This window comes from Nerophis ophidion, linkage group LG07 (assembly GCF_033978795.1).
Source record: "Nerophis ophidion isolate RoL-2023_Sa linkage group LG07, RoL_Noph_v1.0, whole genome shotgun sequence".
NCBI lineage: Eukaryota > Metazoa > Chordata > Actinopteri > Syngnathiformes > Syngnathidae > Nerophis > Nerophis ophidion.
Genome location: NC_084617.1, coordinates 43,501,399 through 43,519,246, shown reverse-complemented (window position 1 = coordinate 43,519,246; position 17,848 = coordinate 43,501,399). Strand labels below are relative to the sequence as shown.

Below are 17,848 nucleotides of genomic sequence, written 5' to 3'. Positions count from 1 at the left end.
ATATTAAACTCTTCTCAAGTTATTACTTTTTATTCTGGTACTTCATTACTTATATTTGTATTTTAAAATTGGTATTTTTAGGAATGTGTGTGCGTGCGATTGTGTATGTGCATGTGTGGATTTATTTTTTTCCTTCTAAACTTAAGCAAAGCACTGTGTTGCATCTTGACTTTGTATGAACATCCATCCATCCATCCATTTTCTACCGCTTATTCCCTTTTGGGGTAGCGGGGGGGCACTGGCGCCTATCTCAGCTACAATCAGGCGGAAGGCGGCGTACACCCTGGACAAGTCGCCACCTCATCGCAGGGCCAACACAGATAGACGGACAACATTCACACTCACATTCACACATTAGGGCCAATTTAGTTTTGCCAATCAACCTGTAATGAACAGTGCTATATAAATAAAGTTTTGATAAATAAAATAAAAAAAACTGTTTGATTTATTACTGAAGTTGCTACTATTTATTATCATTATATTTTTAATATTTGTATTTTAAGAATATCATTTTTCACATGACATACATGTTTAGGTATTGTCCATGCCATGTATCTTGTTATTATCTTGTTATATATGGTGCTGTGTGTGTGCAACTGTGTGTGTGTGTGTATTTTGGTATCTTTTTAAACTGATGTAAAGCATTTTGTGCAGCAACTTGACTATGTATAAAAAATGCTAAATCTTTTTTTTTAAATAAAATAAAGTTAAATTATTAATTTATAATTGAATTGATAAAAAAATATATTTTTACTTCAATGGATTAATTAAGTTATTAGTAGTTTGACATTTTCTGCTTCCCTTCCCTAATATATATATATATATATATATATATATATATATATATATATATATATATATATATATATATATATATATATACACACACGCTCACACAACATCCATCCGTCCATCCATCCATCTTCTTCCGCTTATCCGAGGTCGGGTCGCGGGGGCAACAGCCTATGCAGGGAAACCCAGACTTCCCTCTCCACAGCCACTTTGTCTAGCTCTTCCTGGGGGATCCAACATACACAACATATAGACCCAAATATGCATAAACATATATGCACATATACACACACACACACATACATACAGACATATAAACATGTATGTACACACACATGTACATACACACACATACAGTAGGGGTCAAAAGTTTACCTACACTTGTAAACAAAAATTGAGCGGGTATTCCAACAGGACAATGACCCCAAACAAGCATCCAATGTGGTAAAGGAATGGCTAACTTAGGCTACAATTAAGGTTTTAGAATGGTCTTCCCAAAGTCCTGACTTAAAAGTGTGCTGAAGAAAAAAGTCCATGTCAGAAAACCAACAAATGCAGCTGAGCTGCACCAATTTTGTCAAGAGGAGTGGTCAAAAATTTAACCAGAAGTTTGCCAGAAGCTGGTGAATGGCTACCAAAAGCACCTTATTGCAGTGAAACCTTCCAAGGGACATGTACCCAAATATTAACATTGCTGTATGTATACTTTTGACCCAGCAGATTTGGTCACATTTTCAGTAGACCCATAATAAATTCATAAAAGAACCAAACTTCATAAATGTTTTTTGTGACCAACATGTATGTGCTCCAATCACTCTATCACAAAAAAATTTATTGGAAACTAAAGACAGCCATGAAATTATGTCATTTACAAGTGTATGTAAACTTTTGAGCACGACTGTATACATACATAAAGAAAATGGTTATTACGGAAGCTGTACTATATTCTTCTGAGGGGTGTGTATTGTTACGGATAGCGACAACTAAAATACTTCACTAGCAGTTTCACAAAATATGTAAAGAATATCATGTCAAGGTCTTTATAGTAGTTGTATACACATGCAAACATGTATTTTATCTCCCCCCCGACCCCCCCAAAAAAACATTTACAGATAGGGTGCACAAAAAAATGTATTCACATTTTGATTCATCATTTTCCCAAAAATCTACATATACTTTTTTTTTTAAATAAGAAAGAATTTAAAAAAATGTTTTAGGCCATGTCTGTGCAGCTCAAAGGAGATTTTCTAACCTGTAATGCCTTTTAAAAAAATTTGTCATTATAATAAATATACCTAATAATACATCGCAATAGGTGGTCTGAATGGAAAATTGATTCACAATCAAATAATCACACCAGGAATCAGAGAAGTATCGAGTACAGTTATGTGTCCAAAGATACACACTCCTAAATTACAGGAGTTACAAATGTGTATTTTTGGAGTTATAGATGTGTCTTTCATTCGGACAAAAACTTTTTCAGTAGACAACTGTGTATTTTATTTGGGGGAAAATATTTACGGTAGATTTAACTATACATTTTTTCTGGGAAAAACACATTTACAGTAGATATCACTGTATTTTATCTGGAGAAAAAACTATTTACAGTAGATAACTGTGTATTTTATCTGGAAAAACATTTACAGGAGATATAACTGTGTATTTTATTTGGGAATAAACATTTACAGTAGATAACTGGATTTCATCTGGAAAAAATGCATTTACAGTAGATACAACTGAGTATTTTATCTGGCAAACATAATTTACAGTAGAAATAACTGTATTTCATCAGTTTTTTTTACAGTAGACATAACAGTAGATACATGTATTATATCTGGAATGTGTTTTTTACAGTAGCTATTACTGTACATTTTATCTGGAAAAAACATTTACAGTAGATATAATTGTGTATTTTATCTGGGGAAAATAATTTACAGTATATAACTGTGTATCTGATCAGGAAAAAATATTTACACTAGATATAACTATTTTATCTGGGGAAAAACATTTACAGTAGATATAACTGTGTATTTTATCTGGGGTAAAAACATTTACAGTAGAAAGAACTGTGTATTTTATTTGGGAATAAACATTTTCAGAAGATAACTGTGTATTTCATCTGGAAAAAACATTTACAGTAGATATAACTGTGTATTTAATCTGGATATTTTTTTTACAGTAGATATAACTGTGTATTTTATCTGGGGGAAAAACATTTACAATAGATAGAACTGTGTATTTTATTTGGGAAAAAACATTTACAGAAGATAACTGTGTATTTCATCTGGAAAAAACATTTACAGTAGATATAACTGTATATTTGATCTAGGAAAAATAATTTACAGTAGATAACTGTGTATCTGATCAGGAAAAAATATTTACTGTAATATAGCTGTATTTTATACGGGGGAAACATTTACAGTAAATATATCTATTTTATCTAGGAAAAAACATTTACAGTAAATAACTGTGTATTTTATTCAGGAAAAAACATTTACAGTAGATATAACTGTGTATTGTAACTGAAAAAAAACTTTACTGTAAATATGACTGTGTATTTTATCTAATATATATTTTTTAAAGTAGATATAACTGTGTATTTTATCCGGGAAAAAAACATTTACAGTAAATAACTGTTTTATCTAGGAAAATCATTTACAATAGATATAACTGTGTATTTTATCTGTGAAAAATAATTTACAGTAGATAAATGTATCTGATCAGGAAAAAATATTTACAGTTGATATAACTATTTTTTCCGGGGAAAAACATTTACAGTAGATATAACTGTGTATTTTATTTGGGAACAATGTTTTACAGTAGATAACTGTGTATTTAGTCTGGAAAAAAAACATTTAGAGTAGATATAACTGCGTATTTCATCTGGATTTTTTTTTTTTTTTTAAGTAGATATAACTGTATTTTATCTGTAAAAACATCTACAGTAGATATAACTGTGTATTTTATTTGGGAATAAATATTTACAGTAGATAACTGTTTATTTACTCTAGAAAAAAAACATTTACAGTATGTATATAACTGTGCATTTTATCTTGGAAAAATCATTTACAGGAGATAACTGTATTTTACCTAGAAAAAAAACATTTACAGTAAATATAACTGTGTATTTTATCTGGGAAAAGGACAAAGATACAAACCAAATTCAAACAAAAATGTTGGAACTTACAAGCGCTCTTTGATAAGGAACAAATTTATCAAATACTACAATATTAGTTAAATAGCCGGAGACGAGTTGGGTCTCATCCATTCATACCAGAGGTAGGCCGCCCTGGCCCAGACAAAGAGCAGAAGATGCTGACTGAGGAGTTATGGGACGAGTAGAGTGGGAAAGAGGAGTGGGTCGGAAAATAGTGGGCAAAGAGGAGTGGGCTGCAAAGAAGTGGGCAAAAGAAGACAGGAAGGAAAACATCTGCCTTCAGCCGAGCAGAAAAACCATTTGAGAGAGAGGTGAAATAGCTTTTTCTTTTCATTTTACACCTCACCCTTTACCTCTTGCCCCGCTTTTACACACACACACACACACACACACACACACACACACACACACACACACACACACACACACACACACACACACACACACAGAAACATTCTTGTTGTGTGAGCACGGACTGGGTTTGACGGTCATAGAGCGCCTCCCTCTGGTAATACGCGGTTACTGCAGTACACAAGTGCACCATTGTCTTTATGAAGGTGGAACATATTTGTCTTTTGACACGAGTGGAGAGGATGCCACGGGGTGTGAAGGGTTCTCAAGGTTAAGACAAAGCGAAAGTGAAAGCATTGTGTTGAGTGGGGATTGTCAGGTCTTAATGCCGTGCTTTTATTTTGAAGGCCTGATGTTACCGCGTTATGACGAGGCTCCCCGTGTACTGACGATCCCACTGTGCCGTTTATTTTTTAAATGAAAGGTCTAATACGGTAAAGAAGGGCAAAACATATGTCTAGTTGTACCTCAACGTACAAGTGCATTGCGTTCCGGAGCTCGTAACTCGAAACACCCTATCTCAAAATCAGCCCCGCCCAATGAAATTAATAGAAATACATTTTTAAAAACATTTAAAACACACTTTTAGAAAAAAAAATTGCAAATACAGTAGCATTGGCGTACTAACTTTATTGGCCCATTTTGCAGCCAAACGCCTCAGAGTCATATAACTTGGTAATTAACTATTGCCTTTGTTAACATTAACATTCTAGCATGTTAACATTGGTGTACTAACTTTGTTAGCCCATTTCATAGTTGAACGCCTTACAACTTGGTACTTGACACATTAACTGTTAGCATGCCAACTGTTAACATTCTAGAAAACCAAAATTAACGGGCTAATGTTTTTTAGCCAAATTTGTAAGCGAACACCTGAGAGTCCTATAACTTGGTAATTGACACTTGTTAACTGTTAGCATGCGAACAGTTGGCATTCTAGTGTACCAAAATTAGCATGCTAACTTTATTAGCTAATTGTGGAGCTGAACACTTCAGAATCAAATAACTTGTTTCTGGGCATATGCTAACTGTTAGCATGCTTACATTATCATTCCAGCATGCTAACGTGTGTCGTCAAGTTGGCAGCCGAACACCTCAGAGTCACATAACTTGGCACTTAACACAGGAAGATTATTAGCATGCCAACCTTTTTAGCTAATTTAGGTCATAGGCGTTGTAATTGTTGGCACGTTATCGTTTGCATTCAAGTTTGGCTTGCAATTTTCAGCATTCCCACACCTTTTCTTCCAAAATGGCAAATTCTATTTTTTTGTGCAATGTTTCCATCTTCGTCTTCCGAATGTGTCGCAGGCCAATAAGAAACACGCCTATGACAAAATCCCCAGAAAAAGTCCCCAGAAAAAGTCCAACTCACGTATCTCTGCTTGATCAGGTGTCTCTCCTGCGGGCTGTCCAACACGTTGACTGACAGGTCTGAGATGGAGACGGCGGCAGAAGCGGTGAGCGTCACCAACATCACCAACACGCCTTCGCCTTCCTCCATTGGCAACTCCAGCTTGTGTGTGTGTTCCTTGCTGAGAAGGGACAGGTCCACGGTGCACCTGAAGCAAACCCGTACCAACCTCGCTCAAACAAAGCCTGATGTTTCAGGAAGACCATAACGATTTTACCGTAGGAATGGGAAAAGTAATTCATGTTGGCAAGCAGCCTCTTCCACGGGAGTCATTTGTATTTGCTCTATTTCTTTTATCAGAGTTGCAAAACTTCCAATAGCCTTGTTCACAGCACTGTAAAAAAAAAAAAAAAATCTGGAGATTTTATGATCAAAAACCGAATTTTGCAGTGAAATTTTGGGTGTTTTGTCATGCAAAAAAGTCATTCGTTTCCAGTCATTCATTGTTTTACAATGAATGACTGGAAATAGAAAAAGAGAATTACTGTTATTTTTACGGTAAAATTCGGCGACTGGCTGACAATTTTTTTTTTAAAGAAAACTCCACCGTCCGTTTTTTTTTTCTGGTGGTGTGCATTACTGTAAATAAAAATATATATTTTTCGGTAAAATTCCAGCAACGAGATGCTCATTTTGTGGGTTTGTTTTTTTAACCGTAAAATCTATTGTTGTTGTTTTTACAGTGCATTACTGTTAATGGAAAAACAGTAGCACTGTTACTTTTTTGGTAAAAAGGATGGCGACTGGCCTGCAAGTTGTTTTTGCCATAAAATCTCCTGTTGGTTTTTATCAGTGCATTACTGAAAAAAAAAAAAACAATTAAAAAAAAAAAAAGATGGTAATACTAATATTTTTCGGTAAATTATTCTCTGCATTTGACCCATCGCCCTTGATCACCCCCTGGGAGGTGAGGGGAGCAGTGGTACCACTAATATCTTCAGGTGAAATTCTGGTGACAGAGCTGCCAGTTTTTTTTTCTTCTGTAAAATCTTTTGTGTTATTTTTTTAAAGTACATTACTGTAAATAGAAAAACAGTACTACAATTATTTTTACGGTAGAATTCTGGTGACTGAGCTGACATTTTTTTTTTCAACCTAAAAATGTGTAGGTTTTTTTCCAGTGCAATACTGTAAATAAAAAATGGTACCAGCTATTTTTTGGGTAAAATTCTGGCGATTGAACTGCCAGTTTTTTGTTTTTTTTTGTTTTTTTCGTTTTGTTTTTTTTACTGTAAAATCGATTGATGTTGTTTTTACAGTGCATTACTGTAAATGGGAAAACATTACCTCTGTTATTTTTAAATTTCTGGCGACAGGGCTGCCATTTTTTTTTAAACCGTAAAACCTATTAGTTTTGAAAAACAGTAGCACTGTTACTTTTACGGTAAGTATTATGCGGACTAGGCTGCAAGTTTTTTTTTACGGTCCTTTTTCCAGTGAATTACAGTAAATAGAAAAACAATACCAATACCACTGTTATTTTTACGGTGAAATTCTGGCGACTGGGCTGCAAGTAGTTTTTTTGTTTGTTTTTTTACCGCACAATCTACTCTTGTTCAGTGCATTATTGGACAAAAAAAACAGTACTACTAACATTTTTACGGTTAAATTCTGGCGACTAGCCTGCGTGTGAAATATTAAACAGGTGTAACAGGTTTAAAAATAAATCATCTGTTTATACTTCATTAATGTACATAATCTGAGATCATTTACCTTCCCATGAAGTCGTCCTTCTTGCCAGCGTCTTTGTCCCACACGGTAATGTCCACGTAGCCTCCCTTCTCCTCATACATGTGGAAGTCAAACTGCTCCCGCCATTGAGGATTCAGTGTTTTTGGAATCACCTGAATCCACAACAAAATACAAAGCAATAATAAAAATATAACATTTCCCTTTGCTTAATACAAAAAGGTGAGCCAACAAGGGATGGGTACTTGACACAACTGAACCAATCTTCAGTACCTCGATGTATGTTTGTGTGTCAATAGATGTTCATTTTGTTTAATAATAAAATTCATTTTTTATTTTAACATTTACAAATGAGTTGATTATGATAACTGAGCTGTTCAGTATCTTGTTTATTATATCTGTGAGTCTCCTTTGCAAGTCGACTTGCCAGGCAGTTGAAATTCCAAGACGCCAGCCAACTGCAGCCGTCTTCAATTTAGCCCGCGAGACGGCACGAGTCCAATAAAGAATTTGTGATTGTTAGTATAATATACAAATTGTTTGTTAGCAGTCTGAGATCATCCGTTTTGTCACCATCTGGTGGCTAAGGCAACTTCCATTAAATATAGCTCACTGAAACATTGAGCTATACTCATATGACCCGTTCCAAACAACCTTCTCTAGTCATGGTGCAAAAAGAAAAATGAAACTGTTCAACACACATGGTCACATTTAACACAGCCTACTTATAAAATTTGGTGGATATTATTAAAAAAAACATCCAATCAGCATAAAAAAAAATCTAAACTACACCCTTTTAAATCCATTACAAGGGATGATGGGAAAAATGCCAAACACTCCCTCCACACTTATCCATGTTTGGCGCATTTTAGCTGCTTGATATTTCTGATTGATTAAATAACTTCAAGTAGGTGGTCATGGAAGTAAATAAGGTTACATACTCTTAATAACCAATTATAACAATTATTATTGATTGATTTATTGATTGAGAAGTTTATTGACATCATAAAGAATTGAATCCATGTAATGCTTTAAAAAGGCAAATGGATGGCACAAAAAGCCAAAAGGCTTGTTTCCATTGTGGTCCATTTCGTATACATTATATAATTATAATATGTAATTATAAATATATAATTATAATATGTAATATATTTCATTATATAATACATTATATAATTATATAATATGTAAATATATATACGTATACATATACATATATTTACATACATATGTAGTACTTATTACACACGAGCTGTTTGATTAGCTTTCATGAACAAATTTAGAGGCGCAAAATCACTAATGCTAATCAGTAGCATGTCTATGGCAAATCCAATGTAAATTAGCATTGAGCTAGCACATTTTGAAAAGTGAAGACTTAAGCATGTTTTCCAACATACACACCTGCATTTTGGCCATTGAAAATTATAACATTACGTGGAGGAAGTCTGAATGAGTGCTGCTTGACTGCTTGTTTGCCCACCAATTGTTTGAGCCAATTGCCCAGTCTACAAACAGGTGTCACAACACGTGCAACTAAGCTATGGAAATATGGTATGATTTTTGGTATGATTCGCTCAGTGCCTATAAAAAAGTACTAAATTTGGTACCCATTCCTGGAGACAATCAAGTCATTTGTCAGTAAATATATATGAATTCATGCAGTATTGAGCACACACTATTGAAAGGTGACATCCATGTTGATACTGTAGGGTCAAATGCACATCCAAGAGAAAAATAACAATTATTAAACAGTGGCGTGTTTACCTTGCTTTTGTATTTTTGGTGGCCCATCTTAAATTTGACATAAGGGTCACTGCGGCCATTGTCGTCCATGGGCTGAAGACTGCGACCTTCTATTAGGCTGATGCTGACAATACCTCGCCACAGCTGAGCTTTTCTGTGTACGTCTGACAGGCGCATACTCTGACACTGGAGTGGGTAAACACACGCACACACACACACACACACACACACACACACACACACACACACACACACACACACACACACACACACACACACACGCACACACAGTACAAATCAAATATATTAATATTATTATTACAAGACAGGCTCAGAGACATATGCCTGTGAACACAAGCAAACAAAGATATTGTACATTGATTAAGTCCAAGGCATCAGACATTGAGAGGGTAACCACACATTAGAAAACAAATAGAAAATACAATGAATACATGATGGAATAAACAAAATTGCCCTTGAGTTTGGAGTAGTGTTGTCCCAATACCAATATTTTGGTACCAATACCCACATTATTTCGACACTTTTTGGTACTTTTTAAATAAAGGGGACCACAAAAAATTGCATTATTGGACGTATTTCAACAAAAAAAATTTACAGTACAATAAACATATGTTTCTTATTGCATGTTTGTCCTTAAATGAAATAGTGAACATACAAGACAACTCTTATTTAAAAAGTAAGTAAGCAAAATGTATTAATCAAAAATAAATGTACTATTTATGTATGTTTTTTTTTTTCTTCCACACTATAAAGTCAAAGCATTTATTTTGTAAAAAAAAATGTAAAAAGTTGTAAACAGACATATTTGTCATATGTTGTGTCAGTTTTGCTTTGTAGGTAACAAAGCATTTTATAATTTATAAGTTATATACATAATTTTATAAGTTGTCCTTCGTTCAAGTGCGATAAGTACATTTATTTAAGAAAGGCTTATTTGTAATAAATCAAACATGTTTATTGTTAGAACCTACAAAACTGTTTACATCTTCGTAATAAGTATTTAAACATAATTAAAATCCTCTAAAAAAAGAAACACGAGCTATATAGTCACTTGTAAAGTCGTTTTACGCAATATACTGATTTTTTGGACAATAGAGCACACCGGGATATATACCGCACCCACAAAATTTAAGAGGAAATTAGTTTTCCATATATTAGCCGCACCAGACTATAAGGAGCAGATATGCGTTGCAAAATGAGATATGTACACAGTAAGATTATGTAAATGTGAATTTACATACCTTAAATGTTTCCAAAAGGTATCTGTAACACGGCAGTAAAACAGCTGGTCAAACAAAACAGAAGTTGTCGTGGACAGGTGATGGCCACAACAAGGATGCTTGAGTGCTATAATAGAACACATTGAAGGCTACTATATTAGGGGAAATGAGTGTAATTTCATGTTTAGAGGGGTGTACTAATGGTAAAAAATGTATTTAGAAAGATTTAAACAGTTTTTGTATGCTCTATGAAAATATTTTATTTATTAAGAACAATCGTACTTCACGGAAATTTGTTTATTGGACAACTGTGAAAACCGGAAATTCCGGACAATAAGCCACTACCTTTTTCCAACGCTGAGAACCCTGCCGCTTATAAAACAGTGAGGCCAATTCATATATTTTTCTTTACCGACGGCCATAAAACAAATAGTTTTCATTAAACACAAGCAAAGACACTTAAATGGTGTTTTATTGTTTGTGCTAGGGCGCCATCTTTTGGATGAGTTCCGTCACTGCAGGTGCAGCTGGGTGAATGCCTAGTGTTTCCTGCTGCTTAAAGCGTCGAACCAGAAGTAAAAGTGCTGTTTTTACTTTTAATCGTCCATAGCGTTTCTACTCTAATAGATACTTCATTCATCACTCCACGCAACGTTTGTAAGTTTTACAATGAAACTCAAACTATTCATACTTAGTAAACCCGCCCAGGTGTGACGTCTGTAGGAGTGTTTTCATGGTTATTTGCCCGTGCAACAATAATGTAATGAAGCTAGCGTTCTTAGCATTAGCTATTATGCTAGCACATTTGCGTGTGTCTTCGTTAGAGTTATTAACTTACGATGGCATTCTTTTTGCATTGTTTCAGTTTCACAAATTCCTCAGTAAATCCAACAAAACGTCACCGGGGCGTTATTGAGTCTGTTTAGCTGATTGGAGAGCTAGCTTCCACTGCTATTGCGTCCATGACGATGACTTCTGTTTTGTTTGATCAGCCATTTTACTGCCGTGTTACAGACACCGTTTAGAAACAATTAAAGGTATGTAAATAAACGTTTAAACACCATTTTTGTGTAAATAACTGATTTTAAATTGTATGTATCTGCAGCTAATACATATATATATAATTTTTTTTTATGTAGAGTGTGCGCTTTATTATCTGTAAAATATGGTAAATAAAAATTAATCCAACACTTAATCTAGCGACTGTAGTGTGACTATTTCAACTTTTTCCTCATTACATTACATATCTTCTCTCTTTTTTTCTAACATCTTTACTTTTGTTTTTAACTTGATTTTATCTCGACAATGTGTTGAAAACGGGCACTTTGAAAACCCCTGACAAAGATGATCTTAACCAGGGGTGTCAAACTAATTTTAGATCAGGGGCCACATGGAGAAAAATCTAATCCCATGTGGGTCGGACTGGTAAAATCACGGCACGATAACTTAAAAATAAAGACAACTTCAGATTGTTTTCTTTGTTTACAAATAGAACACGCACATTCTGAAAATGTCCATATCGTAACGTTGTTGTTGCTTTTTTAGATTTATTTGTCGTTATGCATACATTTCTGAATAAATTATGTGATAATGTTCATCAGTCAACTCATTAGTGTTAATTTTCAATCTATCAAGATAAAACAATTATATCAAAATCAAATTACAGGAGGTTATTTATGGAGTTTGCTCATTTTCCTTGACTGATGTACTAACATCATGTGGTTTATTTTGTAAATAGGTAGCATCATCTAAAAAGATACAAAGAATTGCTATTGCAACATCCAGTGGACACATTTAGAACAGCAGTTTCTTACATCCAAACATTTCTCCTCATTTTTATACTGAGCAAACTCATTCCGCGGGCCGGATAAAACCTGTTTGTATGTTTGACACCCCTGACCTAAACTAAACCACTGAATAGATGATAATGCTAATAAGTTAAAGTTAATCTAAGTTAAATGATTGTCACACACACACTAGGTGTGGTGAAATTTGTCCTCTGCTTTTGACCCATCCCCTTGTTCACCCCCTGGGAGGTGAGGGGAACAGTGAGCAGCAGCGGTAGCCGTGCTCGGCAATCATTTTGGTGAATTAACCCCCAATTCCAACCATTGATGCTGAGTGCCAAGCAGGGAGGTAATGGATCCCATTTTTATAGTCTTTGGTATGACTCGGCCAGGGTATGAACTCACGACCTACCGATCTCAGGCTAACCACAAGGCAGGTCATAATAATACATTAAATAATAAATAATAATATTAATAAATAATAAATCCTAATAATAATACAACTCTGAAACAAGTGGTTTTGGAGTCAAATTCATGTCAGATTCCATTCACGACTAACATTTAATCATTTAGCAGTCCATCTTGCAAAGTGACCTATTTTACCAGCACTTAAAGGCCTATTTAACCTCTCTTTGAATCATTAGAAGATCCTGCACCACAACAAATGTCTCCCTCCCCATCTTTTTAGACTCTCTCCCTGCCTTCTTCCTTGTTAGGGCGAATTTATTAGCATAGTTTTTGTTTTGCAGATGAATTTCATTAAACTCTGAACAAACCCTGCCTCACAAGCACAGCCCTTTGATCTTCATTTCCATCCTCCAGACACTAAACAGCGCCAATGGATGCTCGCAATCCAGCGAACCTCCCATGCAGCCACTTCCACGTCTACAGTTCATGCTGTAATGCAGCTTTGTTGTACATTAGCAACGATCAAGTTGTTACTTTGCGACATATTTCTGATTCATAAAAAAAAAAAAAAAAAAAAATGAGGCCAGAGCGCAGCATGGAAGGGATCAAACCTCATAATCATATCCAGTTCAACTTTTGCAAGCCCTCTGGAATAAGAAAACATTTGAAGGTCCCCAAAAAAAAGGAATTGGCCTAGTGTTGGAGTGAATTCCTGATTATTAGCACAGACTACTTCTTGAATAGTTTGCATCTCCTTTAAAAAACAAGAGTTTGTGTAAAAATAATGCAACCAAGCCAGGAGAGTACTCAACGGCAGGGCCATTTTTGAGGGAGGAGTAGCTTGGTAGTTAGTGTTTTGGGCGTTCTCCCGACTGGTGGCCCATATTAGCGAGCTTCAAAAGCTCGATACAGCAGGAAGTCTCCCCAGTACTGAAGTGTACAGAGTTTGTGTCCATAAATTGTTTGTAGCTAGGGACTACCAACAACTTCTCATAGAATTATGGCGTCAAGTTCATTAGTCTGTTTTTTTTTTTTTTACGTAGGTGATAAATCAATCAATCAGGGGTCATTGTATTGTAATCCTACATCCGGGATATTTTTCAATACGGTGGAACCTGGAATTACGAACTCCTATGATTGCAAACTATTCAGTTTACGAACTTTTAGATAGAGCCAAATATGTCAGTGTGTGTGAACGCTTCACTCATTCATCTGGAGTCCGGCTGGCTGCTATTTTGTGCTTTGATGGGATGGAGACTGAGGCTTTGTACCACAGCACGTTTTTAATTGTGATGAGACTGGACTTTTCCGGAAAAATATACTAAAGCAGACTTATTTCATGGCAAAGGAGAAGCACACCTCTCGTTCAGTGGCTCCTCTCCTCTTCCAACTTTAATTTTTAAAATATTTATTATTTTAACAATATGTTTGTTACTAGGGCTGCTAATCTTTGGGTGTACCACAGTTCGATTCAATATCGTTTTTTTTTTTTTATTTCAACACGATTCTCGATTCAAAAACTATTTTTTCCTGATTTGAAAGGATTCTCTATTCATTCAATACATAGGATTTCAGCAGAATCTACCCCAGTCTGTTGACAAGCAAGCAGAGTAGTAGATTTTTGTAAAAAGCTTTTATAATTGTAAGGGACAATGTTTTATCAACTGATTGCAGTAATGTAAATTTGTTTTAACTATTAAACGTACCAAAAATATGACTTATTGTATCTTTGTGAAAATATTGGACACAGTGTGTTGTCAAGCTTATGAGATGCGATGCAAGTGTAAGCCACTGTGACACTATTGTTCTTTTTTTCTATTTTTATAAATGTCTGATGATGTCAATGAGGGATTTTTAAACACTGCTATGCTGAAATTATAACTAATATTGATACTGTTATTGATAATATTAATTTTTGTGTCACTACTTTTGGTTTTGGAATTGGATTGCATTGTTATGGTATTGCTGTGTATTGTTTTGTTGGATTGATAAAAAATTAAAAAATAAATAAATTAATTAATTAAAAAAAATAGATATTTTAAAAATGAGAATCGATTCTGAATCGCACAACGTGAGAATTGCGATTCATATTTGAATACATTTTTTTCCCACACCCCTAGTTGTTACAGTAGGCAGCACGATTGGAACAGGGGTTAGTGCATGTGCCTCACAATACGAAGTTCCTGAGTAGGCCTGGGTTCAATCCCGAGCTTGGGATCTTTCTGTGTGGAGTTTGCATGTTCTCCCGTGACTGCGTGGGTTCCCTGCGGGTACTCCGGCTTCCTCCAACCTCCAAAGACATGCACCTGGGGATAGGTTGATTGGCAACACTAAATTGGCCCTTGTGTGTGAATGTGAGTGTGAATGTTGTCTGTCTATCTGTGTTGGCCCTGCAAAGAGGTGGCAACTTGTCCATGGTGTAACCCGCCTTTCGCCCGATTGTAGCTCCAGCACCCCCCGCGACCCCAAAGGGAATAAGCGGTAGAAAATGGATGGATGGGTTGTTACAGTAGGAAGGGGATTAATTTGGCCCCGTTTGTCACGGTTTACCTGACACATGAAACGTGACCAATTGGGATGGGGAGTGGTGCACTATCCACTTTAACCACCAGAAGAAAGTAGAGTGTTGAATATCTTAAAAAGTGTTGTGTGGTAAATCGAACTTTAATCACAGCGTCAGGTGCTAAATAGAGTGGCGATTTCCATCATTTTCAGCAGGCTGCATTGCAAAATGATTAATCTCCCCACCCCCTTCCTCTCACGTCATATCCAATGGGGCCATAGAAGCCCTTCCCTCCTGTAAAGTTAAGGATTGTTGTGACTTCCGATCATTTGTGAGGGCAGCAAAGGGACTTTTGTGTGTGCATGAGTTGTTTTAGCTTGTTAATAAAAAAAAGACAGTTGATGCGTCATCTATGTTGCTGCTCCTCGATCTTAGCGCTGCTTTCGATACCGTCGATCATAATATTTTATTAGAGCGTATCAAAAAACGAATTGGTATGTCAGACTTAGCCCTGTCTTGGTTTAACTCTTATCTTACTGATAGGATGCAGTGCGTCTCCTATAACAGTGTGACCTCGGACTATGTTAAGGTAACGTGTGGAGTTCCCCAGGGTTCGGTCCTTGGCCCTGTACTCTTCAGCATCTACATGCTGCCGCTGGGTGACGTCATACGCAAATACGGTATTAGCTTCCACTGTTATGCTGATGACACCCAACTCTACATGCCCCTAAAGCTGACCAACACGCCGGACTGTAGTCAGTTGGAAGCGTGTCTTAATTAAATCAAACAATGGATGTCCGCTAACTTTTTGCAACTTAATGCCAAAAAAACGGAAATGCTGATTATCGGTCCTGCTAGACACCGACCTCTATTTAATAATACAACTTTAACATTTGACAACCAAATAATAAAACAAGGTGACTCTGTAAAAAATCTGGGTATTATCTTCGACCCAACTCTCTCCTTTGAGTCACACATTAAAAGCGTTACTAAAACGGCCTTCTTTCATCTCCGTAATATCGCTAAAATTCGCTCCATTTTGTCCACTAAAGACGCCGAGATCATTATCCATGCGTTTGTTACGTCTCGCCTCGACTACTGTAACGTATTATTTTCTGGTCTCCCCATGTCTAGCATTAAAAGATTACAGTTGGTACAACATGCGGCTGCTAGACTTTTGACAAGAACAAGAAAGTTTGATCATATTACGCCTGTACTGGCTCACCTGCACTGGCTTCCTGTGCACTTAAGATGTGACTTTAAGGTTTTACTACTTACGTATAAAATACTACACGGTCTAGCTCCAGCCTATCTTGCCGATTGTATTGTACCGTATGTCCCGGCAAGAAATCTGCGTTCAAAAGACTCTGGCTTATTAGTGATTCCCAGAGCCCAAAAAAAGTCTGCGGGCTATAGAGTGTTTTCCGTTCGGGCTCCAGTACTCTGGAATGCCCTCCCGGTAACAGTTCGAGATGCTACCTCAGTAGAAGCATTTAAGTCTCACCTTAAAACTCATCTGTATACTCTAGCCTTTAAATAGACCTCCTTTTTAGACCAGTTGATCTGCCGCTTCTTTTCTTTCTCCTATGTCCCCCCCTCCCTTGTGGAGGGGGTCCGGTCCGATGACCATGGATGAAGTACTGGCTGTCCAGAGTCGAGACCCAGGATGGACCGCTCGTCGGGACCCAGGATGGACCGCTCGCCTGTATCGGTTGGGGACATCTCTACGCTGCTGATCCGCTTGAGATGGTTTCCTGTGGACGGGACTCTCGCTACTGTCTTGGATCCGCTTGAACTGAACTCTCGCGGCTGTGTTGGAGCCACTATGGATTGAACTTTCACAGTATCATGTTAGACCCGCTCGACATTCATTGCTTTCGGTCCCCTACAGGGGGGGGGGGGTTGCCCACATCTGAGGTCCTCTCCAAGGTTTCTCATAGTCAGCATTGTCACTGGCGTCCCACTGGATGTGAATTCTCCCTGCCCACTGGGTGTGAGTTTTCCTTGCCCTTTTGTGGGTTCTTCCGAGGATGTTGTAGTCGTAATGATTTGTGCAGTCCTTTGAGACATTTGTGATTTGGGGCTATATAAATAAACATTGATTGATGATTGATTGATTGATTGATTAATCACCTCGTTGTTACGTATGCAGAACTTTACAGCACTTTATATTGTGTTCAAAGTGGATAAACCCTGATTAAAACTTTTGTCGAGGTTTGGACTCATTATTCATATTTACATTCATTTGCTTTACTATTCAAACCTGATTTACAAACCCTGTTCAAGAAGCACTTAAGTTCGTAAATTGAGGTTCCACTGGAAATTGTTTTCGAGAAAGCTAAAGACCATGGGCTTTTCCTTTCCAGAGAACCAACATTCTCCACAGTAGACATTTGACTTTGGTCTATTTTTTTGTCTGAGTGACAGGAGCTTGTCAAAGATCATCTCTATGACATAACCCTGGTGTTTTTAAGAATCTGATGCAAAAATATTAGTCCCTCTCAAGTTGTTTTATTTATTTATTTTTTTTCCTAAACCCGCAGACCACCAGTTGAATTGCCCAAATGGTGAAGAAGACCTAAAACGGAACCTTGAGGAACGCCACTAATAAAACTAAAGACGTTGAACATTGACTCCTTCTGATGATTTGAAAGTAGTGTCAAAATGAAGGCCAGTACGGCGAAAGAGGGGTTAGTGTGTCTGCCTCACAATACAAAGGTCCTGGGTTCGATCCTGTGCCCGGGAACTTTCTGTGTGGAGTTT

General features: G+C 36.5%; 1 protein-coding gene across 6 annotated transcripts in view; it reads right to left on the bottom strand.

The window, feature by feature from the left end:
* Positions 1-17,848, bottom strand: part of LOC133556373 (multiple C2 and transmembrane domain-containing protein 1-like) — a 439,257-nt gene that overhangs the window by 245,128 nt on the left and 176,281 nt on the right. For 3 of the 6 annotated variants that reach the window (XM_061906234.1, XM_061906235.1, XM_061906239.1), the window contains exons 7-10: positions 9,168-9,332; positions 7,428-7,558; positions 5,932-6,048; positions 5,676-5,862 (exon numbers count right to left, since the gene is read on the bottom strand). In XM_061906234.1, the coding sequence (XP_061762218.1) occupies positions 5,676-5,862; positions 5,932-6,048; positions 7,428-7,558; positions 9,168-9,332 (600 nt within the window). The remainder of the gene's footprint in view (positions 1-5,675; positions 5,863-5,931; positions 6,049-7,427; positions 7,559-9,167; positions 9,333-17,848) is intronic. The other 3 variants (XM_061906236.1, XM_061906238.1, XM_061906237.1) reach the window with 1 other exon arrangement.